At 40.2% G+C, this 23,845-nt stretch overlaps 1 protein-coding gene across 2 annotated transcripts in view; it reads right to left on the bottom strand.

The window, feature by feature from the left end:
* Window positions 1-23,845, bottom strand: part of LOC135730809 (uncharacterized) — a 38,585-nt gene that overhangs the window by 2,474 nt on the left and 12,266 nt on the right. For both annotated transcript variants that reach the window (XM_065248740.1, XM_065248741.1), the window contains exons 3-17: window positions 20,604-22,269; window positions 20,254-20,520; window positions 19,770-20,156; window positions 19,257-19,682; window positions 18,906-19,172; window positions 14,547-14,804; window positions 12,513-12,758; window positions 12,161-12,418; window positions 11,755-12,039; window positions 3,094-3,363; window positions 2,885-2,968; window positions 2,637-2,799; window positions 2,111-2,175; window positions 1,779-1,990; window positions 81-334 (exon numbers count right to left, since the gene is read on the bottom strand). In XM_065248740.1, coding sequence (XP_065104812.1) covers window positions 81-334; window positions 1,779-1,990; window positions 2,111-2,175; window positions 2,637-2,799; window positions 2,885-2,968; window positions 3,094-3,363; window positions 11,755-12,039; window positions 12,161-12,418; window positions 12,513-12,758; window positions 14,547-14,804; window positions 18,906-19,172; window positions 19,257-19,682; window positions 19,770-20,156; window positions 20,254-20,520; window positions 20,604-22,269 — 5,108 coding nt within the window. The remainder of the gene's footprint in view (window positions 1-80; window positions 335-1,778; window positions 1,991-2,110; window positions 2,176-2,636; window positions 2,800-2,884; window positions 2,969-3,093; window positions 3,364-11,754; window positions 12,040-12,160; window positions 12,419-12,512; window positions 12,759-14,546; window positions 14,805-18,905; window positions 19,173-19,256; window positions 19,683-19,769; window positions 20,157-20,253; window positions 20,521-20,603; window positions 22,270-23,845) is intronic.

A 23,845-nucleotide genomic window follows, 5' to 3' on the forward strand; every position in this document is an offset into this window, starting at 1 on the left:
TGCCAACCATACAAAAAATGTGTGTGATATTTATTAAAAGAAGTTTTTGTACAAAAAGTTTAGATGAAAGGTTGTCATACCTCTAAGAGTGGAACATTGCTTGGCAATAGGAAAACCCATATTCTTTGCTGTCTGTCAGACACATCTGGCTCCAGAAACAGCAGCACTTGCCCACTGATCATTTTGCGGTCACGATCTTTCTCATCCACAATTCCATACCGAGATAACCTACAGATATTTACAGCTATATGCGTTTTAGTTATTCTGACTGGTGTCATGAATTCCGGTTTGTCTTCATGTGTATGGACAACAGAGAGTTTCCCAATTTCATCAACTGTATGTAAAAATAAATGGTAAAAAAGAGAAAAACAATGATTCGGATAAATAATGACATTATGGTAAGATTATTGACAAGAGTCATGAATGATACTCCTATAATCTAAAACCCAATAACCTGCCCACCAGGATTTTAGGTATCCACAATATTCCCTTATAACTAAACTGTGATTTGTAAACATACCTCATTAGGACATAATCTAAGGTAATATGTCTTGCTGTATATATTAGTGTATAATATAATTCTGGAATTGACTGTGACAAACATATTGAAAAAGCAAGATTAGCCAAGTGTTGATTATATTTGAATCAGCATTGAAAGGTTAACTCTTAAAGGGTCACTCCACTTATTTTTGAAAATATGCTAATTAGAGTTAAATATTTGATTTTTACAATTTTGGAATTCATTTAGCTGATCTCCGGGTCTGGCTGTACCACTTTTAGCATAGCTTAGCACAATCCATTAAATCTGATTAGTCCATTGGCGTCAGGCCTAAAAAATTACCAAAGAGTTTCAATATTTTCCCTATTTTAAACTTGACCCTTCTGTAGTTACATCGTGTACTAAGACCGACAGAAAATTTAAAGTTGCGATTTTCTAGTCAGATATTGTTATGGTTTTGGAGGTAAAACCCAAGTGCAGACAATATGGGGTTAACAAAGAACACTTTATTAAATAACAAAACTGGAAAACAAAACCCACGAGGGAGGAAACAACATTAAACAAGCTAATATAACTACAGACAGATTAAACACTAAACGTAATAATAAACTTGACTAGACTAAAAACTAAACAGTGAACATGACAATAAACATACAAAGAACTTTTACGCAGCAGCCAAAAATAGTCCCCTTAGTAACTTTCAATAGCAGGAGGGGACTATTTTTGGGCACTGCGTAATATCATTGCGCCTCCTGCAGCCATGTTACGGCAGCAAAGTCCTTGATTATTACACTAGAATGAGAATATAGTTCCTAGCCATATCTGCCTAGAAAATCGCAGCTTTTAATTTTCCGTCAGTCCAAGTACACAATGTAACTACAGAAGAGTCAAGTTTTAAACAGGAAAAATATTAAAACTCTTTAGTTATTTTTGAGCGCAATGCTAATGGTCTAATCAGATTCAATGGATTATGCTAAGCTATGCTAAAAGTGGTAGCATCAGACCCAGAGATCAGCTGAATGGATTCCAAAACAGTAAAAAATCAATGTTTAACTCTAGGGGAGCTGGAAAATGAGCATATTTTCAAAAAAGTGTAGTGTCCCTTTAAGAGCTGAATGTGGAGATCTATTTATATGGCATGGATAAGTAACTATTAACATACCTTTTGTCCATAAAGAGCTTTTGAAACTACATTTAATACTCTAGTCCTTGATGCTGATTGATCAACAGACTTAAAGACTAAAACAACACACTAGAGTGACTAGCAATGTTTTTTTACCTTTTGTCTCACAGTGTGGAAGATGAAGTTCATACATTTGTCCTGCAGGCGTTTTGATATCAAACAAAGGCCCAGCAGGCTCATAATGTGTTCCCATGAGGATACGCTTATCCCAGTGAGCCACGCTGTACTCTACACATCCACTCCCTTTCATTCCAAACACAAGTCCTGTTGCCTTGCACATGAAAAGGCCTCCTGTGTTGCACTGAAACCTGTAACACAAAAACAAAATGATTTTATAAAGCACAAATCATGTTCAAATTTTTGCATCTGATATGACAGTGTATAGAAAGCTTATAAAAATACATGAAAGACTAACAATATTTGCTCACCTATAGAAAATCTTGCCTTTATTCACTTCTAGTTCAGGCTCAAACTCCATCACATGATCTTCTCTCTGTGATATGAAAAGATAAGTTGTTATGCATTAACATAAATGCTTGATGCTTCATAACATCCTCAGCTTTCTGCAAGTGTGTCTACTGATTACAGAAGGTACTGTGAAATCCTATGACAGCATATTTGTCTCGAACCAGCTTTTGGCACAGTTATCTTTAAAATGCCAATCACCAATCACCAAAGTTACATGGATCTGCACTTTTGATTTATTCAACTATCAGCTTAACTTCTAGTGATCCACAGAGAAACTTTACTCTAAAAATGCTTGGCTTTTCATTATCTCTATTTAAACCCATTAGTTCATATTTTATATATCTCTATACGATGCCCTTGTTGACGTGCCCTGTTGTATGTTGTATTGATGTACATGATCTTGTATAACTGGTCTATTAAAATTACATTTACTATGCTAAAGAAACTTTCTCTTTAGTTGTACAAACACAACTAATGTTTCCATACCTTAAAACAGGTCTTGTGTGTTTTTTCCATCTTGCTTTTTAATGTCAAATCTTTTGTCATATAACTCTGGTGTTGGGCACATGTTTTTGTACCAGCATGTAGGGTTACAAAACGTACTTCTTCCACCAAAAGCCCAGTCTCAGTTATTTGGTTGTCACAAAGGCTTTGGAAAAATGTAATGAAAGATTTATTAAGTGTTTTATTGTGTACATTTTTTTTTTCAATAAAAAGTTTTACACTATAATCACCATATGGTCTTTGTGAAACTGTTTCCTTCTAAGGTGCTGCACAGTCTCTGTAGTCCTTTGTCAGTAATCTCATTGCCACTTACACTACAAAATACAGTGTGGAGAACACAATATTAATCAGGCTGTTCCAATAAATAAAAAAATGCAGGTGGTTTCTGAGCCTACTAAAATTCATTCTTTTAATCCAGATAAGCTCAATGAATACTCACTCTAGAGTCATAATTTTGTGAAGGTAAGGGGTTAAAAGATCCAAGCAGGCATCTGTGATTTGACAGTGACTTAGCTTAAGATGTGTTAGCTCCTCTACGTAGTCCAAAACCAATTGCAGAGACTCACAAGTACGGTAGTTAACTGGGGTGTCACTGAGGTCCAGCTGTTTTCCAAGTGCTTTGGACAGTGATGATGCCCATTTCAAAGACATAGCCATTGGAGCATTTAAAATCAAGGTCAGAAACTGGCAAAGGAGGTCTTTGCCCAAGCTGTTGAGGCACACATTTCAGCAAACAAATCTTTAAATCATCTACAGATGGTTAATTAAGGTAAATTAAGTATTGAACACTTCACCATTTTTTTTGGTAAATTTATTTCTAAAGGTGCTATTAACATTATGTCAGGACCCCGATGTGATCGACTGCACTTTTTGTTTGTTTACCTTTTGTATCTCATGTGTGCATTCTCTCTCTCCTCCCTTCTCGTTATCCCTGATTGTTTTCTACAGCTGTTTCATGTTTGATCCCCTCTATTTAAGGTCCGTATGTCCAGTGTTCCGTGCTTCAGGACTCGGTAAAGACTTGTGTGAAGCCCTCGGTTCGCGTCTCCTCTCTCTCATTCATTTGAATTTATTGTGACTCTCTATTTCCTGTGGTTTACTCTTCCATGGAATCTCTCCCACCCACAGTCGGTGTGTCTCATCTTTAGACCGTTGCTGACTACATCACTCTCTCCCGGTACTGTGTAATCCTGTGAACTTTTTGTCATTTTCTGTGCTCTGCTCATCGGTGTGTCTTGCCCTCAGACTAGATCCGGTGGAGCATTCACTGGTTCGGAGAGCTGCCATCTGCATGATCTGCTGGTTTCCGTGACCCGAGGAGAACATTCTCTACAGTTTACCCCTGAGACCCATGGTGGATGTTTCTACGCCTGAGATCTGAGGAGAACTTTCTCTACAGTTTACCCTTGAAACCCCTTGTGGGAATTTGTTGCTGTCTCTCTGTCCGCTCTCCCCTTTTCTAAATAAATCTTCAATTTGCATCAGATTCCTCTGTGTCGTTCCTATCAGAACGAATGCGCCACAAAATGGAGTCTGCAGATGAAGAATCTGTCCAAGCGGTATTGGTCCAGCAGGAGGCGAGATTGGATCATCACTCCTCATTACTCACAGAAGCATCTCAGGACTTTCGACTGCTGTCTGATCAACTCACTGACGTTCACAACAAGTTAGAACAGATAGCACAACTTATCCGAGAGAGAGGATCAGCTACACTGTCACCTGAGGGACTGAGCAGCCTCGAACGAGAACCTCAAGTTGTTAATCCTGACAATTTTGATGGCAACTCCAAGACCTGCAGAGCTTTCTTGTCTCAGTGCTTCCTGGTATTCGCACTCCAGCCGTGGAGATTTGCTGTTAAATCGACCAAGGTGGCATATCTTCTCTCGCTTCTGTTGTGACGAGATGCTTTTGAGTTTTCGTTGACGAGACGAGACGGAACAAAAATGATTATAAGTTTGACATTCACAATGCATGTCATTTCTGCCAATTTTGCGTGAAATCGGTCTGTTTTTAGCTAAAAAGTATCAGCAATGCTGGCGCTTCCTATCCTTGTTTTGGGTCAACACAGTCTCACTCAAGCCCGCCACCCGTCTGCCGCCATGCCGCGCACCAGCAACATTTCACACAACAACAACACACCTGCGGCTGTGGCGAGTTTGAAGGACCGTGGCGGGGACGCCAATAAATGGAAACAACGAGATGATTTATGGACATCAGAAAGAAAAACGGAATGCATATTGGGAGACGATGGTAAATGTGACCACAAACTAGGTGGGAAGAACACCACCAACCTCAAGCGGCACCTAAAGGCTCATCACGCTAATATGTTTTAAAGGTTACTAGTCACGCTGTTAACATATCATAAACATTCAATTTTACTCGACATTCGGCTTGTGACACATTTCATTGTAAGCTTAAGGTTTTACATGTATCTACTTGTCAAACCTAAGCCCATTTCCAATACTTTTTGTGGTGTATTTAAATAACAAGGCAAGGCACACGTTTCTCAACTTTATAACCGAGGTCTCAGTGTAACACACAAACTCAACATGAGGGTGTGTCAGGCTCAACTCTTTTGTTATGACATGTGCAGAAGGCGCCCTGACTAAAACAATGGCAATCCCTCAGGGACAACCATAATGCCCATTTGAATAGTATTAAATACACCACACTTTTTAACCTAAATTAATTTGCTAAAGAACACTTTTTTACTAAAATTTACTTAAACTTGACTAAAACCTTTTTGCGTTTTCATCGACTAAAACTTGACTAAAACCTTTTTGTGTTTTCGTCGACTAAAACTTGACTAAAACTATCAAGTTTATAAGTGACTAAAATGTGACTAAAACTAAAAAGCATTTTCGTCCAAAAGACTAAGACTAAAACTTAAAGGGCTGCCAAAAACAACACTGATGCCCAGAGATGATTAAAGGGGACAGAGAATGAAAAACCATTTTTACCTTGTCTTTGTTGAATAATGGTAGTCTACCCACATTCACAAACATACAAACAGTGCTAAACATGCTAAACATCTCAGTCTCATACAAATTCCTCTTTTAGAAATGTCAGCCAGAAAACGGCCCAATCTGAAAAACTGATGCTTATGACATCACAGGCATCTCACTGCCCCTCCACTTTAAAATAATTGGCTTAATTTTTTGAGTGGCAGCAAAGTCAGCCAATCAGTAATGAGATTGCAAGTTAAGCCAGTAGGGGGAGCAAAATAGGTGCAAAACCACTTGTTTAAAATCCTCCACCCTAATAGAGCTATCTGAGAGAGGTTTTTAGGAAGCTTCTAAGGCATTACAGACCCAAACAAAGAAAGTTTTGTCTACATGTCGCATCACAGAACAAGGATAAATACTCTGTTCAATCATTCTATATCACCTTAAACTCTTCGACCAGACGGTACTGGGAGATCTTGCAGCGGCTGAATTGACTCATCTCACCCAGGGAAGTGCATCTGTTACAGATTATGCTATCGAGTTTCGGACGTTCGGATGGAACGACGCAGCCCAGAAAGCCCAGTTCTTGAGAGGTCTCAATGAGAAATTACAAGATGAGATCGCGTCGCACGATCTTCCTGTCTCCCTGGAAGCTGCTATCGACCTGGCTCTCCGAGTTGAGGCTCGCCACCGACATCGGAGGGTTTGTCACTTTTTCTACACCTTTCGTCCGATCCTCCGCTGCACAACGATGACAATACCCCCGTACCATCTTCCTCCTCGGCAGAGCCAATGCAGCTGGGTCGGCTCCGGCTTACCGCTGAAGTTAAACAACATCGACTGGTCAGCGGCTTATGTCTGTACTGCGGGAAGCCGGGGCACAAGGCTCTCACCTGCCCAGTAAAAGGATCCGCCCGCCTGTAGTTCCGGAAGTATCGGTGGGCGTTTCTCAAGCTGACTCTCTCGGATCTCGTAGCTTGCTGGCTGTTTCCATCCACTTCAATAACAATGTGTTTCACTCACAGGCTCTGTTGGAACCTGGTGCTGAGGCAAGTTTCATGGACGCGTCTTGCGGCATTCCTGGTGTTTTTCTTTCTGAGAGATTTTCTGTCTTTACGTTAAAGGGACAACACATCGCAGAGATCACCCATTGCACCCCCCCTAGTAAGTCTTTCTGTTTCTGGCAATCATTGTGAGGATTATAAGTTTTATTTGTTACATTCTTTACAGTCTCCCATCATCTTAGGGAATAACTGGTTAAGCAAACATAATCCTCACTTGGATTGGCTGAATATTCTTGTCCTGTCCTGGTCTCCATCTTGTCATGTGTCATGTCTTGGTCCTGCACTTTCTGGTCCTGTTTTTCAGATTCCTGCGGTCGACATCTCAGGGGTCCTGGCTGAGTACTCTGATCTTCACTGAGTGTTTAGTAAGGCTCGAGTTACGTCCCTGCCTCCTCACCGGTCGTATGATTGTGAAATCAAACTCCTCTCAGGTACTTCTCTGCCTAAAGGTCACGTTTTTTCCCTTTCTGGTCCTGAACGAGAGGCCATGGATAAGTACATTAACCCTCTGGGGTCTAAGGGGTTTTTAGGGCCCTGGGGAAGTTTTGACCTGCACTGACATTTGTGCTTTTTTCAGTTGCTTGAAAACATATTAATGGCAAAAGTCTCATAACACTGTGTTCATCACAAACTGGGCTACAATATCATATAATCAACATGTATGTACATGTTTGTATTTTTGAGAGAAAAATGTTTATGCGTGGTTTTTGAAAAAGCAAAATTTTTAAGTCACTGATATAACTCCACAAAACTCATTCTAAACATGTTTTCCCAAGACTTTCCAAACAGGATCTAGTAGTCTAGAGTTTATTCTTCAAAATGATGTGAAAATCATATGGCCTACTCAATCACATAAAGCAATGCATTGATTTACAATTTCTAAGACACTTTTGCTTGGTAAAGGCTGTATGCGTGGAGGCGGGAAAGCTCCTGAATAATCAGTGATTGACAGCTGAGAGACAAAAGAGTTGAATAATGAGCCACTAATGAGCCTTGTGGGGATGTTCAACAGGAATGTAACCCTCAGTAAAACCATGATAAGGTTTACTTTTCAATACAATGTAAACACACACACACACACACACACACAATATATATATATATATATATATATATATATATATATATATATATATATATATATATATATATATATATATATATATATATATATATATATATTTCTATTGAAATATTTTCTATTAATATCACAATTATAAGTTACCTTTTAAAAACCATAGTAGCCTAATCATGGTAAAGGTACTGTTTGGCCATCATAAAGTGAACACAGGGTTTGTGTTTGGTTGGCCAGCGAGAGGTTTACTTTTGTGCAGTAAAAAGCTCAAAAGAACAACTGCCTATCGTTGTCTGGACTCCTATTTGTGTTTTTGTAATCATTATAGTAGAAACACAACCAGGGACACGCGTGATAAACTTATCAATGTTTGTTTACAGCCGCCGCCATTACCTCACGTGTTGATCATGAAAGCAGTGAATGTGTGCACATGCGAGTGATCCTGTGTTTAATAAACTTGCTGTGCGGAGATATGCGCTTAGACGCAACTAAATAAGGATTGTACTGTTTGCAATCGCGTATTTTATAAGAATACCAAAAAGCGCGTCGAGTTTCCTGACTCGCGTGTTTGTGTATGTGCGTTCCCGTCGCCTCAGCTGTTTGACGGAAGACAAAGAAAACACTCGCGTCTGGAGATACTGACACACATCCGCAAGTAAATAAGGATTTATATGTCGGACATCGATCCCGTCACACTGACGAAGCACACACACTCGCGTCTGTCTGGAGATTTAGGCGCGAGTAAACAAGTATGTGATGTGTGTAATCGCATCTTTTATAATGATACCACAAAGCGCTTCAAATATGAGGCATTGTGTGTTTGTGTGTGCGTTTGGACGTCGATCGAGTCACACTCGCGTCTGGAGATAACTTTAGTTACAGTCACGAGTAAACAAGTAGATGTCATGTTTCCAGCACTCGGATTAAAACTCATTCACAGCAGTAAATGGCTGCAGAGACGGAATGGAATGTCCATTGACTGTGGGGTTGCCTAATGAATATGGATGATCTCTGCTCTTTTCTTCAATGGAGCGGGGCGTGGCTCATTATAGATAATGAAGCAACAGAAGAAAGACGGTACATCTCCCTCTTCTAATACAGTTAACAACGAATTACAATATTTGTTTTCGATTTCACTTACATCTTCCAAAAGCAGACATTCCAAGCATTATGTAGACATTTATCTTTTGTTTATATGACAAATATTCGTTAAGTTAGAGTTAATTTTTCTGACGTGTTTCTGAAAGGACTTCACTGAGGGAGAGAGAACAAAACGCGCATCATGATTATTTTCTTAATTTTGCGAAAAGCACAACATGCTGTTTTTATTGGGAGTGGACAGAAAAAAACTAGACAATTTAACGTTTTAAATGATGTATAAATCATATCTGTATGTCAAAAATCAGCAGAGTTATCTAAGTCTCTTTGGGGAGTGATCGAAAAATATAGAGTTTGCGGCGCCCGCGCCGCAGCCGACCCCAGAGTGTTAACGAAGTTCTTGCCTGCCGGTCTCATGTTAAAAAGAAAGATGGCTCCCTCCGTCCTTGTATTGATTACAGAGGGTTAAACAACAGGGTTAAGAACAAATACCCTTTACCTTTAATGTCAACTGCCTTCGAGTAATTACAGGGAGCTCGCGTCTTCACTAAATTAGATCTGCGCAACACTTATCACTTAGTTCGCATTTAGGAGGGCGATGAGTGGAAGACAGCATTTAATACCCCCTCTGGACACTGGGAATACTCGGTTTTACCGTTCGGGCTTGCGAACGCTCCAGCTGTCTTCCAGACTATGGTTAATGAAGTGTTGGAGACATGATTAGCAAGTTTGTCTTTGTGTATCTAGATGACATCCTCATCTTCTCCTCTTCTATGCAGATACACACCCAACATGTTCGCCTAGTCTTACAACGGCTTTTAGAGAATCAGTTATTTGTCAAGGCGGAGAAGTGCGAATTCAACAAAGAGTCGGTTACATTCTTGGGTTTTGTTATAGCCGCTGGTGAGATTCGTCCCAATCCTGCCAAGATCAAATCGGTCGCTGATTGGCCAGTACCCAACACACTTAAGGAGTTACAGTGATTTCTGGGATTTGCCAATTTTTACCGCCGTTTCATCAGAGACTTTGATCAGATCGCTAAACCTCTTACTTCTCTTACCTTCACTAAAGTAGGTTTTCATTGGAATAACGAAGCTCAGAAAGCCTTAGATGATTTAAAATCCCGGTTCATCTCTGCACCTGTTCTTTCTATTCCTGATCCGGCTCACCAGTTTATAGTGGAACTAGATGCTTCGGATGTCAGGGTAGGCGCGGTTTTGTCGCGCCTACCGCGGATGTCAGGGTAATCCAGGTTTGTCAGCTATCCTGGTCAGGGTAATCCAGGTTTGTCAGCTATCCTGGAGTTCGGAGAACGTTGGCTGCCGTCCTTCAACACTTTTGGTGTCTGACGTCAGACAATTTGTATTATCCTGTCAGGTTTGTGCTTGTAGTAAAGCCTCTCATAAACCGCCCGTTGGTCTGCTTAAACCTTTGCCTGTGCCCTCCCACCCCTGGTCTCACATAGCCCTTGATTTTGTCACTGGCTTACCATTGTGACTCTCTATTCCTGTGGTTTACTCCTCCGTGAAATCTCTCCCACCCGCAGTCGGTGTGTCTCGTCTTTAGACCGTTACTGACTATTTGGGAGAGATTTCCTGGAGTTCGGAGAACGTTGGCTGCCGTCCTTCAACACTTTTGGTGTCTGACGTCAGACAATTTGTATTAGCCTGTCAGGTTTGTGCTTGTAGTAAAGCCTCTCATAAACCGCCCGTTGGTCTGCTTAAACCTTTGCCTGTGCCCTCCCACCCCTGGTCTCACATAGCCCTTGATTTTGTCACTGGCTCACCATTGTGACTCTCTATTTCCTGTGGTTTACTCCTCCGTGAAATCTCTCCCACCCGCAGTCGGTGTGTCTCGTCTTTAGACCGTTGCTGACTATTTCATGCCCTCCCACTACTGTGTAATACTGTGAACTTTTTGTCCTTTTCTCTGCTCTGCTCATCGGTGTGTCTTGCCCTCAGACTAGATCCGGTGTATCATTCACTGGTTTGGAGAGCTGCCATCTGCATGATCTGCTTGTTTCCGTGATCCAAGGAGAAAATTCTCTACAGATTACCCCTGAGACCCGTGGTGGATATTTTTACGCCTGAGATCCCAGAAGAACTTTCTCTACAATTTACTCCTGAGACCTCTTGTGGGAATTTGCTGCTGTCTCTTTGTCCACTCTCCCCTTTTCTAAATAAATCTTCTATTTGCATCAGATTCCTCTGTGTTGTTCCTAACACGTTAACTTTTTACCAGATGTTGGTAACAGCCCATGCAATCCACACATGCAAAGAAATAAATCCATAAATGTCCATCAATTAGGTTATGTGTAATCATGTAAAATGCTAAAGTATTGGATCCCTGAAAAAACAAGGTGCAAAAAGCTGTAATAACAGCTTGTTCAGTACCAACTGATGGCCTATAAAATAGTGTCCCTTTACCAAGGTGTTATGCAAGAAACATCCTATGATGGGTGAAAACTAACTTACAGACAAAGCCAAGGAAACTCTCAATTGGTTTCAAAGAATAAAATCAAGCTGCTAGAATGGCCCAGCCAATCACCTAACTGCAATCTAATCTGTAGAAAGAACTGAAGAGGATCCTTAAGATTAAAAGGCTGTTTTGTGTGGAAAAATTGTTCAAAATTACACCTGAGCAATGCATGCAACTAGTTTCTACATACAGGAGGCATCTTGAAGCTTTCATTACCAACAAAGGCTTTTTTATTAAATACATTTCAGCAAGCGTGTTCAATAATTTTTCCCTTTGCCTTTTTACATTATTACACACAACTTAATTTATCGACATCTATAGTTTGATTTCCTTGAATGTGTGAATTGCATGGGTTGTTAACTGAGAAAAATGGTGACGTGTTTAATACTTATTTTACCCGCTGTAAATGTTTTATTTATGTAAAATATATAAAAACTTACCGAAGATGCACTTTGTGTAAAATAGGAAAAAGAATTTCTAGTGCAGAATCATCCGCTTTGCAGTCATCTAAAATTAATTCTGTGTCACACTCTGATGTTTCAATGGCACAGGAAATGGCCATACAATCCATAACACTTAAAGTAAAACGACCACTGCTGATGGATGAATGGCATGAGAAGTCTAGTTTGTGGTTCAGTGTGGTTAAGAGTGGAGATGTAGGATATCCTTGCTTTTCCATGTCCTTAGAGACACGAAGAAAGTTCAACATCAGCTTTCTATCAATCCTGGTTGAATGAAGTAACAAATTAGCATTAATAAAACAGTAAATGTAAGTATAAGTAGTAACAAAACAAAAACAGACAAGTAGACAGACGGTAGATAAAAAAAATATAAGCACATGAGCACCTGAGATCAGAAACTCTGTGTAGAAGCTTGACAATGCTCTCAGTCTCATTACTTGGTATGACAGAGTTCAACAGATTGAGCTTAACCCCATCACTGTAGTGCAGAGCAAAGCAGAGAGCTTTGCAATCGGTGGAGTCCAACTCTCTCATGCAAAGGTTAATCAGGTCAGCTGAAGATTGCAATAATTTCACAATAAGATGACCTGCCCGTTTTTGATATATCTCTCTCAATGCAGCCCTGACAAAACGTGGGCTTATCCTGCATTAAAAAAAGTTATTTTAATCCTTTAAAGTAAACAGTAATAATTGTAGAGGTGCTTATACAGGTTTATATTCAAATCTACAGGTCTTACCTTTTAAAGCGAACTGTATCGAGTACAGTGAGAAGGCTTGGAATGTTAGATACATTAAACCTTCCCTCGGGAAGGTCTAGTGTCACTTTTTTCTTTGAGCCTTTGATTAAATAATATAAAACATCCCAGGAGAGATTACAAGTTGACAAGTCTCTATCAATTTTTTCCAGGAACAACTGTGTCAGGTTTTCATCTTGAGCATCATACACAATATCTGCTAGTTGTTGCAGAGTGTCTTCATGAAATCTGTTTTAGAAAATGGTATTCATGAGTGAGGGAAATAAACACTTCAGTGCACATTGTTATGAAAGATCACAAAAATATTAGTGTTAGGGCGATATACTGGCCAATATTTGATTTTTTTATTTATTTTATTAAATAAATCAACCAATCAATATTCACTTTTTCATTTGACCCTAAATTATGTCACACACAGAAACCATCTTATTCAAACAGTACCATATGTCATATGTACCATATGTATGTTTCAAGTGCTTAACTCTTTCCCCCCCATTGACAAGTTGTTCTTTCACTTGATATATTGTATGTTTATATACACTCACCTAAAGGATTATTGGGAACACCATACTAATACTCTGTTTGACCCCCTTTCGCCTTCAGAACTGCCTTAATTCTATGTGGCATTGATTTAACAAGGTGCTGAAAGCATTCTTTAAAATGTTGGCCCATATTGATAGGATAGCATCTTGCAGTTGATGGAGATTTGTGGGATGCACATCCAGGGCACGAAGCACCCATTCCACCTCATCCCAAAGATGCTCTATTGGGTTGAGATCTGGTGACTGTGGGGGCCATTTTAGTACAGTGAACTCATTGTCATGTTCAAGAAACCAATTTGAAATGATTCGAGCTTTGTAACATGGTGCCCTTTCCTGCCGGAAGTAGCCATCAGAGGATGGGTACATGGTGGTCATAAAGAGATGGACATGGTCAGAAAAAATGCTCAGATAGGCCATGGCATTTAAACGATGCCCAATTGGCACTAAGGGGCCTAAAGTGTGCCAAGAAAACATCCCCCACACCATTACACCACCACCACCAGCCTGCACAGTGGTAACAAGGCATGATGGACCCATGTTCTAATTCTGTTTACGCCAGAATTCGAGACTCATCAGACCAGGCAACATTTTTTCAGTCTTCAACTGTCCAATTTTGGTGAGCTTGTGCAAATTGTAGCCTCTTTTTCCTATTTGTAGTGGAGATGAGTTGTACCCGGTGGGGTCTTCTGCTGTTGTAGCTCATCCGTATCAAGGTTGTGCATGCTGTGGCTTCACAAATGCTTTGCTGCATACCTCGCTTGTAACGAGTGGTTATTTCAGTCAAAGTTACTCTTCTATCAGCTTGAATCAGTCGTCCCATTCTCCTCTGATCTCTAGCATCAACAAGGCATTTTCGCCCACAGGACTGACGCATACTGGATGTTTTTCCCTTTTCACACCATTGTTTGTATACCCTAGAATGGTTGTGGGTGAAAATCCCAGTAACTGAGCAGATTGTGAAATACTCAGACCGGCCCGTCTGGCACCAACAACCATGCCACGCTCAAAATTGCTTAAATTACCTTTCTTTCCCATTCTGACATTCAGTTTGAAGTTCAGGGGATTGTCTTGACCAGGACCACACCCCTAAATGCATTGAAGCAATTGCCATGTGATTTGTTGATTAGATAATTGCATTAATGAGAAATTGAACAGGTGTTCCTAATAATCTTTTAGGTGAGTGTATTTATAGAAGATAACTTTCTGGAAGGCATTTTGTGAAACTTTTGTGAAAATCACAAAAAAATGCTGTCAGGCAACGCTGGTGGGGGAATGGGTTAAAATGATATGTTCATAAATATTATGCACAACATATGTTTATTAAGTTTCAACAATTTTCTGTCTGTCACTCATTTACTGTAATTACATTTGTGTTATATCGGCCTCATATTGCCCAATCAGCCACATTGCTTTCTCAGTATTGGCCATTAAAACAAACCATATCAATCGACCACTAATAAATATGCACACTTACCTAATAGACAGGGGACTCTGCAGACTCAAGAGGGATATGAATAAGTAAGCCTCTATTTTAAATTCTGAAACATCCAAGTTGTGAACTGTCCAGACACTAAGAAGAACATTCAGGCTACTTAACAGCTGACAAAGTGCTTTCTCTGGTAGAGAAGAGCTAGACAAAACCAAAGACAGCTTTTCCACAGTTATGGGTTTTGTTCCCGACTTAGCTGACTTCACCAGCCTTGCTAGCTTTGATGTTGCAATTTCATTTACTCTGGAAAAAAGAAAGTTGAAGTCAAAACTAAAACTAAATATATAACCCTGCCTGTGAAAACCCAGCCAATTTTTTTTTTATTTACTGTTTGCTACATTAAATAATACTTGATAATGTAAAGAACATTCTGTGAATAAATAATCTTAATATCTTTAATATTGACTTTAATATTGAATTTTGGGAGAGGTCATGTGAAAAATTTATATCAATGTGAAATCAATGAGTGAAATCAAACTTTGATGCTTGTTATCTCAGATTTGAATTTGAGTCTTTAACCTGGTTCCCTTTCGGTCGCTGTCTTTGACATCACATTAATGACAGACGAATTGGGAACTCCCTTAGACAGACCAATCTTCAAATGTATCCAGAAAAATCTGTGCTGAAGTGCTGTGAAGGTATTGCATCATTGGTCTCCATTCCTGTGTGGTGATCTACCCCTGCATGCTTCAACAACTTGCAAAAAAAGCTGAATGGGTGTATCTGCGTCTTTTTAAAGATGCAAACAGTTTTTTGGTCCATGGGATAGTCACGATCGCTGTCTCTTGTGCCTGGGCCTGGCGCCCATGTTCTCATTGCAGATCTATGGTCACAACTTTAATATTTGATGAAGGGGGAGTACCAATCCCGCTGCCCCTTACCATTCTGCCCATAGGACAGTCAGCTTCAAGCAGTGGATTATGTGTCCTGAGGGTTTAAGGAAGTCTCCCCCACAGGGAACCAACCTTCCGAGACCTCTCACTACTGGGATCCACAGCCAGCTGAGATGTCGGAGGGAAGAGTTGGACCAGGTATATCCTCCAATACTATAGCTCTCCCCATGACGACCACATGCCGATTGGTGCATCAGAGTGGAGCCTACCCTCTCTGAGGACTGGTTGGATGCGCTGCCGCCCTCCGGACAGGTGTTGCAGTCCACCCCCAGATCCGGAGATGATGGCTATGCTCGCTCGGTCAGCCCAGGCAGTCAAGCTAGAGTGGGCATCACCACGAGTACCTGAACCGTCCCACCTACATGACGTATGAATCTGGCACAGTTACTGCATTTACTCAGTGGTAGTCCGTGCATAACCAACATGTGCCATCTGGTTTCGGAACTAAAATACAAGGGGAGCTCCGAGCACTATGACTACGTTTTTGCCATGTCATGTTTTAACAAGTAAATGTTGGGGGGTCAAGTATAACTGGCAGTACCGTCCTACACTCTATGCCAAAGCTGCAGGTCCATCGGGCTAAGGTGCACAAAGGTGGTCGCAATCGAATAGTTTTTTAAGAACTGTGTGCAGCTACGAACCTGGTGTTTTGAGTGTCCAAGGTCACCGCACAATTATGGGGTCGTGCAATGTCCACGCTTGTGTTCCAGAAACACAATCTCTGGCTGTGCCTCATTGACAAGAGGGATGCAAAGAAAACCCACTTTCTGAACTACCGCATGTTGCAGGCCGGCCTTTTTCGTGATGCAGGTTGTGATCTTCGCCCAGCAGTTCTTGGCTGACAAAAAAGCAGACTGAGGCAATTAAAGGCACTCTAAGCGAATCTGTGAGACGTCACTTTCTGTTGATGTCTGAACTGTTTTCAAACAAACGGAGCGTAGCTAACTCCTCCTCCTCCCTCTCCCTTCCGTGCTTTCATGAACGCGCCCAACCCCCACCCCAAATCCTTCTTGTCGTTTATTGGCTGGAACACTTTGTTTTGTTTCGTGGTGCTAGGTTTGGCCACTGTGTGTTTATTGCAGTTTGTGGAGCCTGGGCTGTCTACAGAGATCGCGTTTTTTTACAGTTTGATCAGCGGACAGGCAGCAAGCAAATAGTGAGGAGATGTTTGCTGTATGTAACAAAAAATGTTTTATGGTCTAAAACGCGTGAATTCGCTTAGAGCACCTTTAAAAACATCTTGCCCAGTATAAAATTTAAGGGCAAGCAGCCCTGAGACAGGCAACTTGGGGTTGACAGGGAGTGCAGGGAGAGGTGGTGACCGCCACCAGAAGAGGGCCGGTGGAGAATCTTTTTTCTTGCTCTTCTGCCACTGGCTTTTCAGCTGGCGGTAACCAAATTTTCATCTAAAGAACACTTTCTAAAGAGGATTTCGGGAGCAGAGCTGTTCCATCCGCCCTACATATCCTCTCTCATGCCATTCATTTTCTAAGCATGTTCAATCATGTGGCCGACGAGCTCTCGCAAACAGTGCGTCTAGGCGAGTGGTGAATCCTTAGACAGGACGCGGCATTCTAAGTTGCTTACCCCAGCAGGTAGTGCACACAATCACTTAGGCAAGATCTGTCACAGTAGGAAATCCACTGTTTCCTCCGTGTCATGTGTGTGTGTGTGTGTTTGTTTGTCACTCACCCTCTGCCATGTGCTCGTTAGAGCGATTCCCTCCACCTGTGTGTTGATTGTCTCGCTCCAGCTGTTCATCATTACATCACCTCCATAAATACTCACCTGACTTTCTGTTCCCTGCCAGATTCTTTCATTGTGTTTCGGCTCTGTGTTGGTTGGTTGTCTCGTGTTGTTTGGATTACAGTTTCAGTTGGATGTGTATTGTCGTCGTCTTCGTGTGGATGTTCCCGTGTTCAGCCTGGATTTCACCACTGCTCACCACTCCACCAACGTCGCACTCAATACCTTCATCACCAACTTCCACCGTAGTCTTCGCCACCATTGCCAACAACAACAACACCGGACTGTGTTTACTTCCGCATTGACTCTCATACTCTCTCTGTGTTTATTTTTAATAAACATTGTTCAATTATTCCCCTGCAGTTGTTTCCACTCCTTACGTGTCATTACAAGATCACCCTCTATGAGATTGTTGTGTCCTGTCTGCGCTCTATGACTACACGTGGACTGAACTTGAAGCTTCAGGACATCAGAACAGCACTTTGTCTGTTACAGAGGAAAGCATAAGGGAAAAGCTGTTTTCAAACAGAGGATGTCCCCATGGATAGTGAATAGCATTGCCCTGACTTATCAGGTTCAGGGCACACCGTGCCCACTCAGGTTGCGAGCACACTCCACCAGGAGTATCTCATTCTCCATGGAACTGGCACGTGTTGCCTTGCTGACAGACATTTATAGAGCTCCAGGCTGGGCAACACCTAATACGTTTGCTAGATTTAATTATAGCTTTAGATTAGTGCCAGAAGATCCATATTGACAAGCTCTGCCACTTCCTTCATTGCCCTCAGCAGCCAGATGTGGCGGAGCATCTGATGCCAGCCTTCATTAGTTCAATTCCTGAAAACCAATGTTAGGCTTGACTTTCATATTTAGCGACCCCTAGGGGATCCCATATGTGTATTTTCCACAGTGTAGCTTAAGACCACGTTTTTCCCTTAGTAGAGTCACCTCTCCATTCTCTGTATCAGTGTGGTCTCATTAAAGCCACCACAGAGACCTCAACATGCAGTAAAACCTTCTGTGGTTATTCCATACTGTAACCACCATCTAGAACCTCCTGTGAGGATGTGGCTTCCATAGAATTTTCCACTACCACCGAAACAGGTACGCTTTGCAATGTTATCTAAGAGTTCCTTAGTGGGTTGTGCAGGAACCGCAGTGACTGGCCTTCTCTGCATAAAGCCCTGCCCAATCTCCTCAAATAGTAAGAGGCTAATGGTAGGCACTGAAAGGGGCAGCACCAATGGTGCTTTGGTAGGCATTCCCAATTCGTCTGTCATTGACGCTCCTTATGTCTCGGCCAAGGATGTAACCCTTTTCCCTTAAGGAAGGGAATGTAAATGTCACATCCCAGTACCATGGTTTCTGTAGGACTGCTGAACGTCCAGGTCCTCCTGGCTCGGCTCCTCAGCAAAAAAGATGATGATGTGGTGATATGGCAAATGTGGCAAATACCTCATACCGATGTTTATTGGCTCTTTCTAGATGCATTGTAAGCAGACTGATCTCTAAGTGAGTTCCAATTTGTCGGTCATCACAAAACGTCTACTTTCCCTTCCTTTAGGAAATTAGGGTTACAATTGTAACCAAGACGTTTTCACAGACAGAGTCACATATAGTATACATTTTTGTAGTCAGTAAAAAATTTTTTTTTTTTAACAAAGTCAAATATATTATATGACATTTTATTTCTTAGAAATTTTACCTTAATGTCTGAAGCCTTTTTACGTTTGAAAAGAGAAAAGCAGAACCGTGACAAGAGATGCTCTTAGGGAGAAGGCTTAAAGAAACATTCTCATCATCCAGAAGATCAAACACGCTCTCAACAGCCTTACATAGGCGTCTTGGAAGCATCTCTGTCAATGAAATGTTAAAACCAAGCAGTCTTAACAGCTCAGTGACTTGTTTTGGGTTCCATTCCCTGTCAACCGAGACAATTTCACACACTGCCTGGAAAAACTCCTCAGCACAACTGGAGAAATATACATGCAATACGTAACTACACAAAAAAACATAAAGTAGATCATCTGTATGGATTTTAGAAAAATCAACTCACCTAAGATATGAAATATAGTGTAAACAATTTAGGAAACTCTTAAGTTGGTCTTTGTCAAATGACCAGCTCCTGAGCTCCACAGTTTTTTGGATAGACCCAAGCTTTAATAGATCATTTAAAGGAAATGTCTTCTGTAGTTTTGATAGATCCAATTTCCATATAGCTGGGGCAACCTTAAAAATGGGCTCCAATGCAGGCAGTACCATCTCCCATGCTGAACTTTTCCTCAACTGGGCGAAGAGATCTAAAAAGAAAAAGCTCTGCACATCTTTAGTGTCTTGAACAAATGGGAAGGTTTGGTAACTGCATGCTGCAGAAAGGCTACTTAGTGTCTCCTCTCCGCTTTCAGATGCGAAAATGAAAAGGTCGGCAACAATCTTCACAATCTTGAGGATGTCCTCAGGCTGTCTGAGAGCACTACTGAACCTGAAATATTTGTAGTGAGGCTTAACAACAAGAACTTGATCCAGTTATTTTAAAACAATACTGTTTCTATACATGCATTTTACTTACCTAATCTCTGTAATATAGGGCATGCATTGAAGAAATCGTTTAAGTTCACCCTGCTCATAAGTGACATCTAAATCAGCTGGCTTCTTTAAATTCAGAGCCTTCATGATCTGGAGGAGCAGTGACATTGATGTGTTTGAAAACTTTACAACCCATACAGGCGGCAATGCATGGAACACAGGTTGTAAAGCCGCACAAGCATCCATGTTCTTAGCATGTGCATGCAGTTTCAGTAAAAAATCACGCTGATCCTCAAAGTTTTCTCTTTCATTACTGCTGAGCACAGACAGTAGATTCCTTATACAACGTTGACTTGTCTTTATCTCATACATAGCTCCTTGAAGGAACAGCTCTGATTCTATAGCCAATTTCATGTAACTGGGAAAAATCCTATAAGAATTACGACAAAAAGATCATGTATGACATTAGTAGAAAATTAAATATCATTATTTGTGAAATCTGTGTTGCAAACATTAACTAGATTTACCTAATTGTTCCAATATTGGGTAGGCTCTCAAAAATGGTCTGCTGCAAAGACCTTGTTATTTTGTCTTCATTTACATGCAGATAAAGATGAACAGTCTCTGACCTCTTCTGCTTGAGGAGTTCTCTCATTTTTTGAAAAACTTTCTGATCTTGTTTTTCATGCACATTAAAGTGCATTTCAAATTTAAATAGTCTAAACAGACTATCAAAATCTGAAAACTGTTCCGTTTCAAAAGCCACTCTCCACATCTGAGACTTGCATGATGGCCTAGAATGAAAAAAAATACATTACTTTCGTCACTGCTAAATGCAAATCAAGAAAAAAGCACAAGCAGACAATTAAACTCATACCTGAGAGATTTGAGTTTATTTAGTGAGCCCAGGATAAGTTTTAACCCGTGGTCAGGAATGTTACAATTCGTGAGGTCCAGATGAACAGTGTGATTCTTAGAATGACTGACAACATAGGATACCACACAGCACTGGTAAGGATCAAGATCTTGGTCTTGTAAATCAAGCTCACAGTGAACCTTATTGAGGAAGTGTTGGCATGCTTCAGGAGACTGATACTCATAAAGGCATCGACACACAAAAAGGATGTTGTCAGCTTCAACAAATTGCTCACCAACTCCTTCTTGATTCAGTTCCTTAGTGTAAAGAAAAGTGTCTATAATCTGTGGAAAGTACTCGGTACGTGTGGGTTGTATCTGTTCTACCGGAACCAAACATTTTATATATTCGACCAGTGGATCGGACAGAAGACCAGACAAAAAAGGAATGATATATTTGAGGTATTTTCCTTCTTCATCGCTCTGACATTGAGTCAACACTTGAGGAATATTCTCAGGATATAAAATGAGAAAGAGAGCTACCCAAAACTCTTGCATTGTATTGTGAAGGAATGCAGACACTTTGAGAGAGGGTGCAGATGGATTTCTGCTCAGGAAAGCATTTTGCACAGATCTGTGCGTATGGTCCAAATGTGTCAGGTTCACGGTCTTTGCTAGCATTGCGTGATATGAGGCTTGAGCTAAGAATACAATGTCTTTCTTGTTGTCTGTAATGTACTCATCCAACTGCTCCACGTCTTTGTTCCCGTGCTGTTTCATGCAAAAGCGAAAAATTCTGACATACATCTCTGTAATTGTAAATGACTTATTTCTGGTTTCAGTGGGACTTATTAAAATACAGGCAGTTACTATGAAGGCATACAGTGGCACAGAGCACAAACTGAATAGCTCTAGGTTGTCTAAAGCACAGACACCCGAATCAGCCTCTGTTCCCAACATCCATTTAAAGTATTCATGAATGGATTCATGATTAAAGCCCAGAACCTCTACTCTGTAAGATGACCAAACCGATAGGTAGCCTTCATCCTCAGCTTCTGGTCGGCATGTGGTCAAGACCTTTGCATCCATTAAAAGTTCTTTATCCATGAGGTGTTTAATCACGGAGTTGTCAATCACATCAATGATGCCATCAAAAATTAGGACAACATTCTCAGAATTTCTCTCAATATTTTCCAGCACTTCATTTGATGCTTCATTTGGGCATATATAGTGGTTGAAAAGAAGATCATTCAAGGTCTGAGGTAATGGAGACTGGGAGACGTTTCTCATCAGTGCCTCGTCAAAATAAAACATATAACTCACTTGAATGCTTTTCTCTTCTATCCAAAGTCGAAGAATCTCCAATGCAACGGTTGTCTTTCCCACTCCAGGTTTCCCCACAAGTAGGATGGTTTTCTCATCATTCATTAGTAAGTGTTTAGGTGACAACATTTTTCTATCGGTTGGAATGCAGATCTTAAGATTTTTCCAGCGACTTTTATGTTCCTTGGTTTTTTTAAGCTTTGTAACTGTGCTGGAATCTGTGTCCAGAACAAGAGGTATGTATTTAAAAGGTTTTCTTTTTGGCTCATTTTTCAAGAAGTTCATGCTTTGGTTCCATTTATCATCCAGTATTTGCCTTGCTTTTAGCCGCAAAAGACCTTGGTAGGCGGTACATGGATCTGTGTCTGAAAAAAAATACACGTTTGTTATAGTTGTTTTAAAATGTTCTACATATCTAAAACACTTCGAAATGTCAACAAGTCTCCGATGAAATGTGATTATTGGTATTAATAGACTATGACAGTCACATTGGAAAGTATTGTCAGTTGTAACCTGCATACCAAGCCTTGCCATTGTTTGTATTATTGTTTCATGTTGCCTTGCTTTTGTTATGACCAGTTTGCCTGTTCTTTGGATTACGTTAATGAATTACCCTTTTGTCTGGCTTGTCTGGCTTGCACTTGGATTCTACCTCTAGTCTCAGCACGTTACAGATGCTATATGTCGGTGCACTAACCACGAGCCTATCGGCGCCGACAATTATAGTGAAAATTAAATGTTAAATCATCAATTGCATTTAATTTGACAGGGAAGATGCATTTTTTACATTACATTTTTTTTATGAAATAATGTCATTTAATTTTCTATTTTGGCACATATTTTGCATATTGTTTTCTATAATGAAATGGTAAATATGGTTTTGATTTAAATTTTCATAATTGAATTAATTTATTTAAAAAAGCAGAAAACATCTGACGTAATATGTTATGCAATTTATAATATTAATAACATGTATAATATATGATTTATAATGTAAATTAATAATTATATATAATATAATAATAATAATAATACAATTATTTTAAAATTAAATAATGTATAAATATACAAAATACAGTACAATATAGAAAAAAATGCTGTAAAATAAAGTAAATACTGTTTTTAGTTATAAATTCCTAATTCCATTTTAGGATAGCCATTTTATATTATGATTATAAATTATATAAATTATAAAATATAATAACAAATTTGTGCATATGCATGCTTAGTGAATGAGACCTAGGGCCCTATCTTGCACCCAGCGCAATTGACGGCGGTTCAGCGCAAAAAAAGGAGGCATGTTCCGGCGCAAACCATCCCTGATGCTATTTTGCAGTTTCAAAAAACAATTGCGCCACTGACCAGAAAAAAACTAGTCTAAAGTCAGTGGCGCGTTGTTTATTATGCTATTTTAAGGGCGCATGCTTGACCATAATGTATAGCACAACGCGCACACACTTTGCTTATCTAATCTACACAGATGCAACAGTTATTTTTGCAAATCATAAATTGTTACAATAAAAAATATTAACACATGAGATAAGGGAAATCATTGTGGTGAACATTGTGGTGATAGTTTTTATTTATTTTGTGTGGCTGCGTTAAAAAATTGTCATGCAAATAACGATTAAAATATTTTCATAAGTTTGTTGTGTGGCTGTATTACGTTTATTTTATGTAAATAATAATTAAAATGTTTTCATAAGAAACCTTAATGTATGTGAACTTGATTTGTAAGTGTACTTTGGGGTTGGACTGCTTGTGTTTCTTGGCTTTTAGCGGTGAGGGTGGACGCAGCGATGTCCTCTGCTGGCGTCTGTGTAGAGGCAGATCCACCTCCCGTTACACGGCGTGGCCGATTTATGCTGGCAAGCTTGGGATTCCCCCGTCTCCTGACATCATTGTAGCTCTTGCGGCGCAACGTCCTGGGGATGCTAGCTG

This window comes from Paramisgurnus dabryanus, chromosome 2 (assembly GCF_030506205.2).
Source record: "Paramisgurnus dabryanus chromosome 2, PD_genome_1.1, whole genome shotgun sequence".
In the NCBI taxonomy this organism is placed as follows: domain Eukaryota; kingdom Metazoa; phylum Chordata; class Actinopteri; order Cypriniformes; family Cobitidae; genus Paramisgurnus; species Paramisgurnus dabryanus.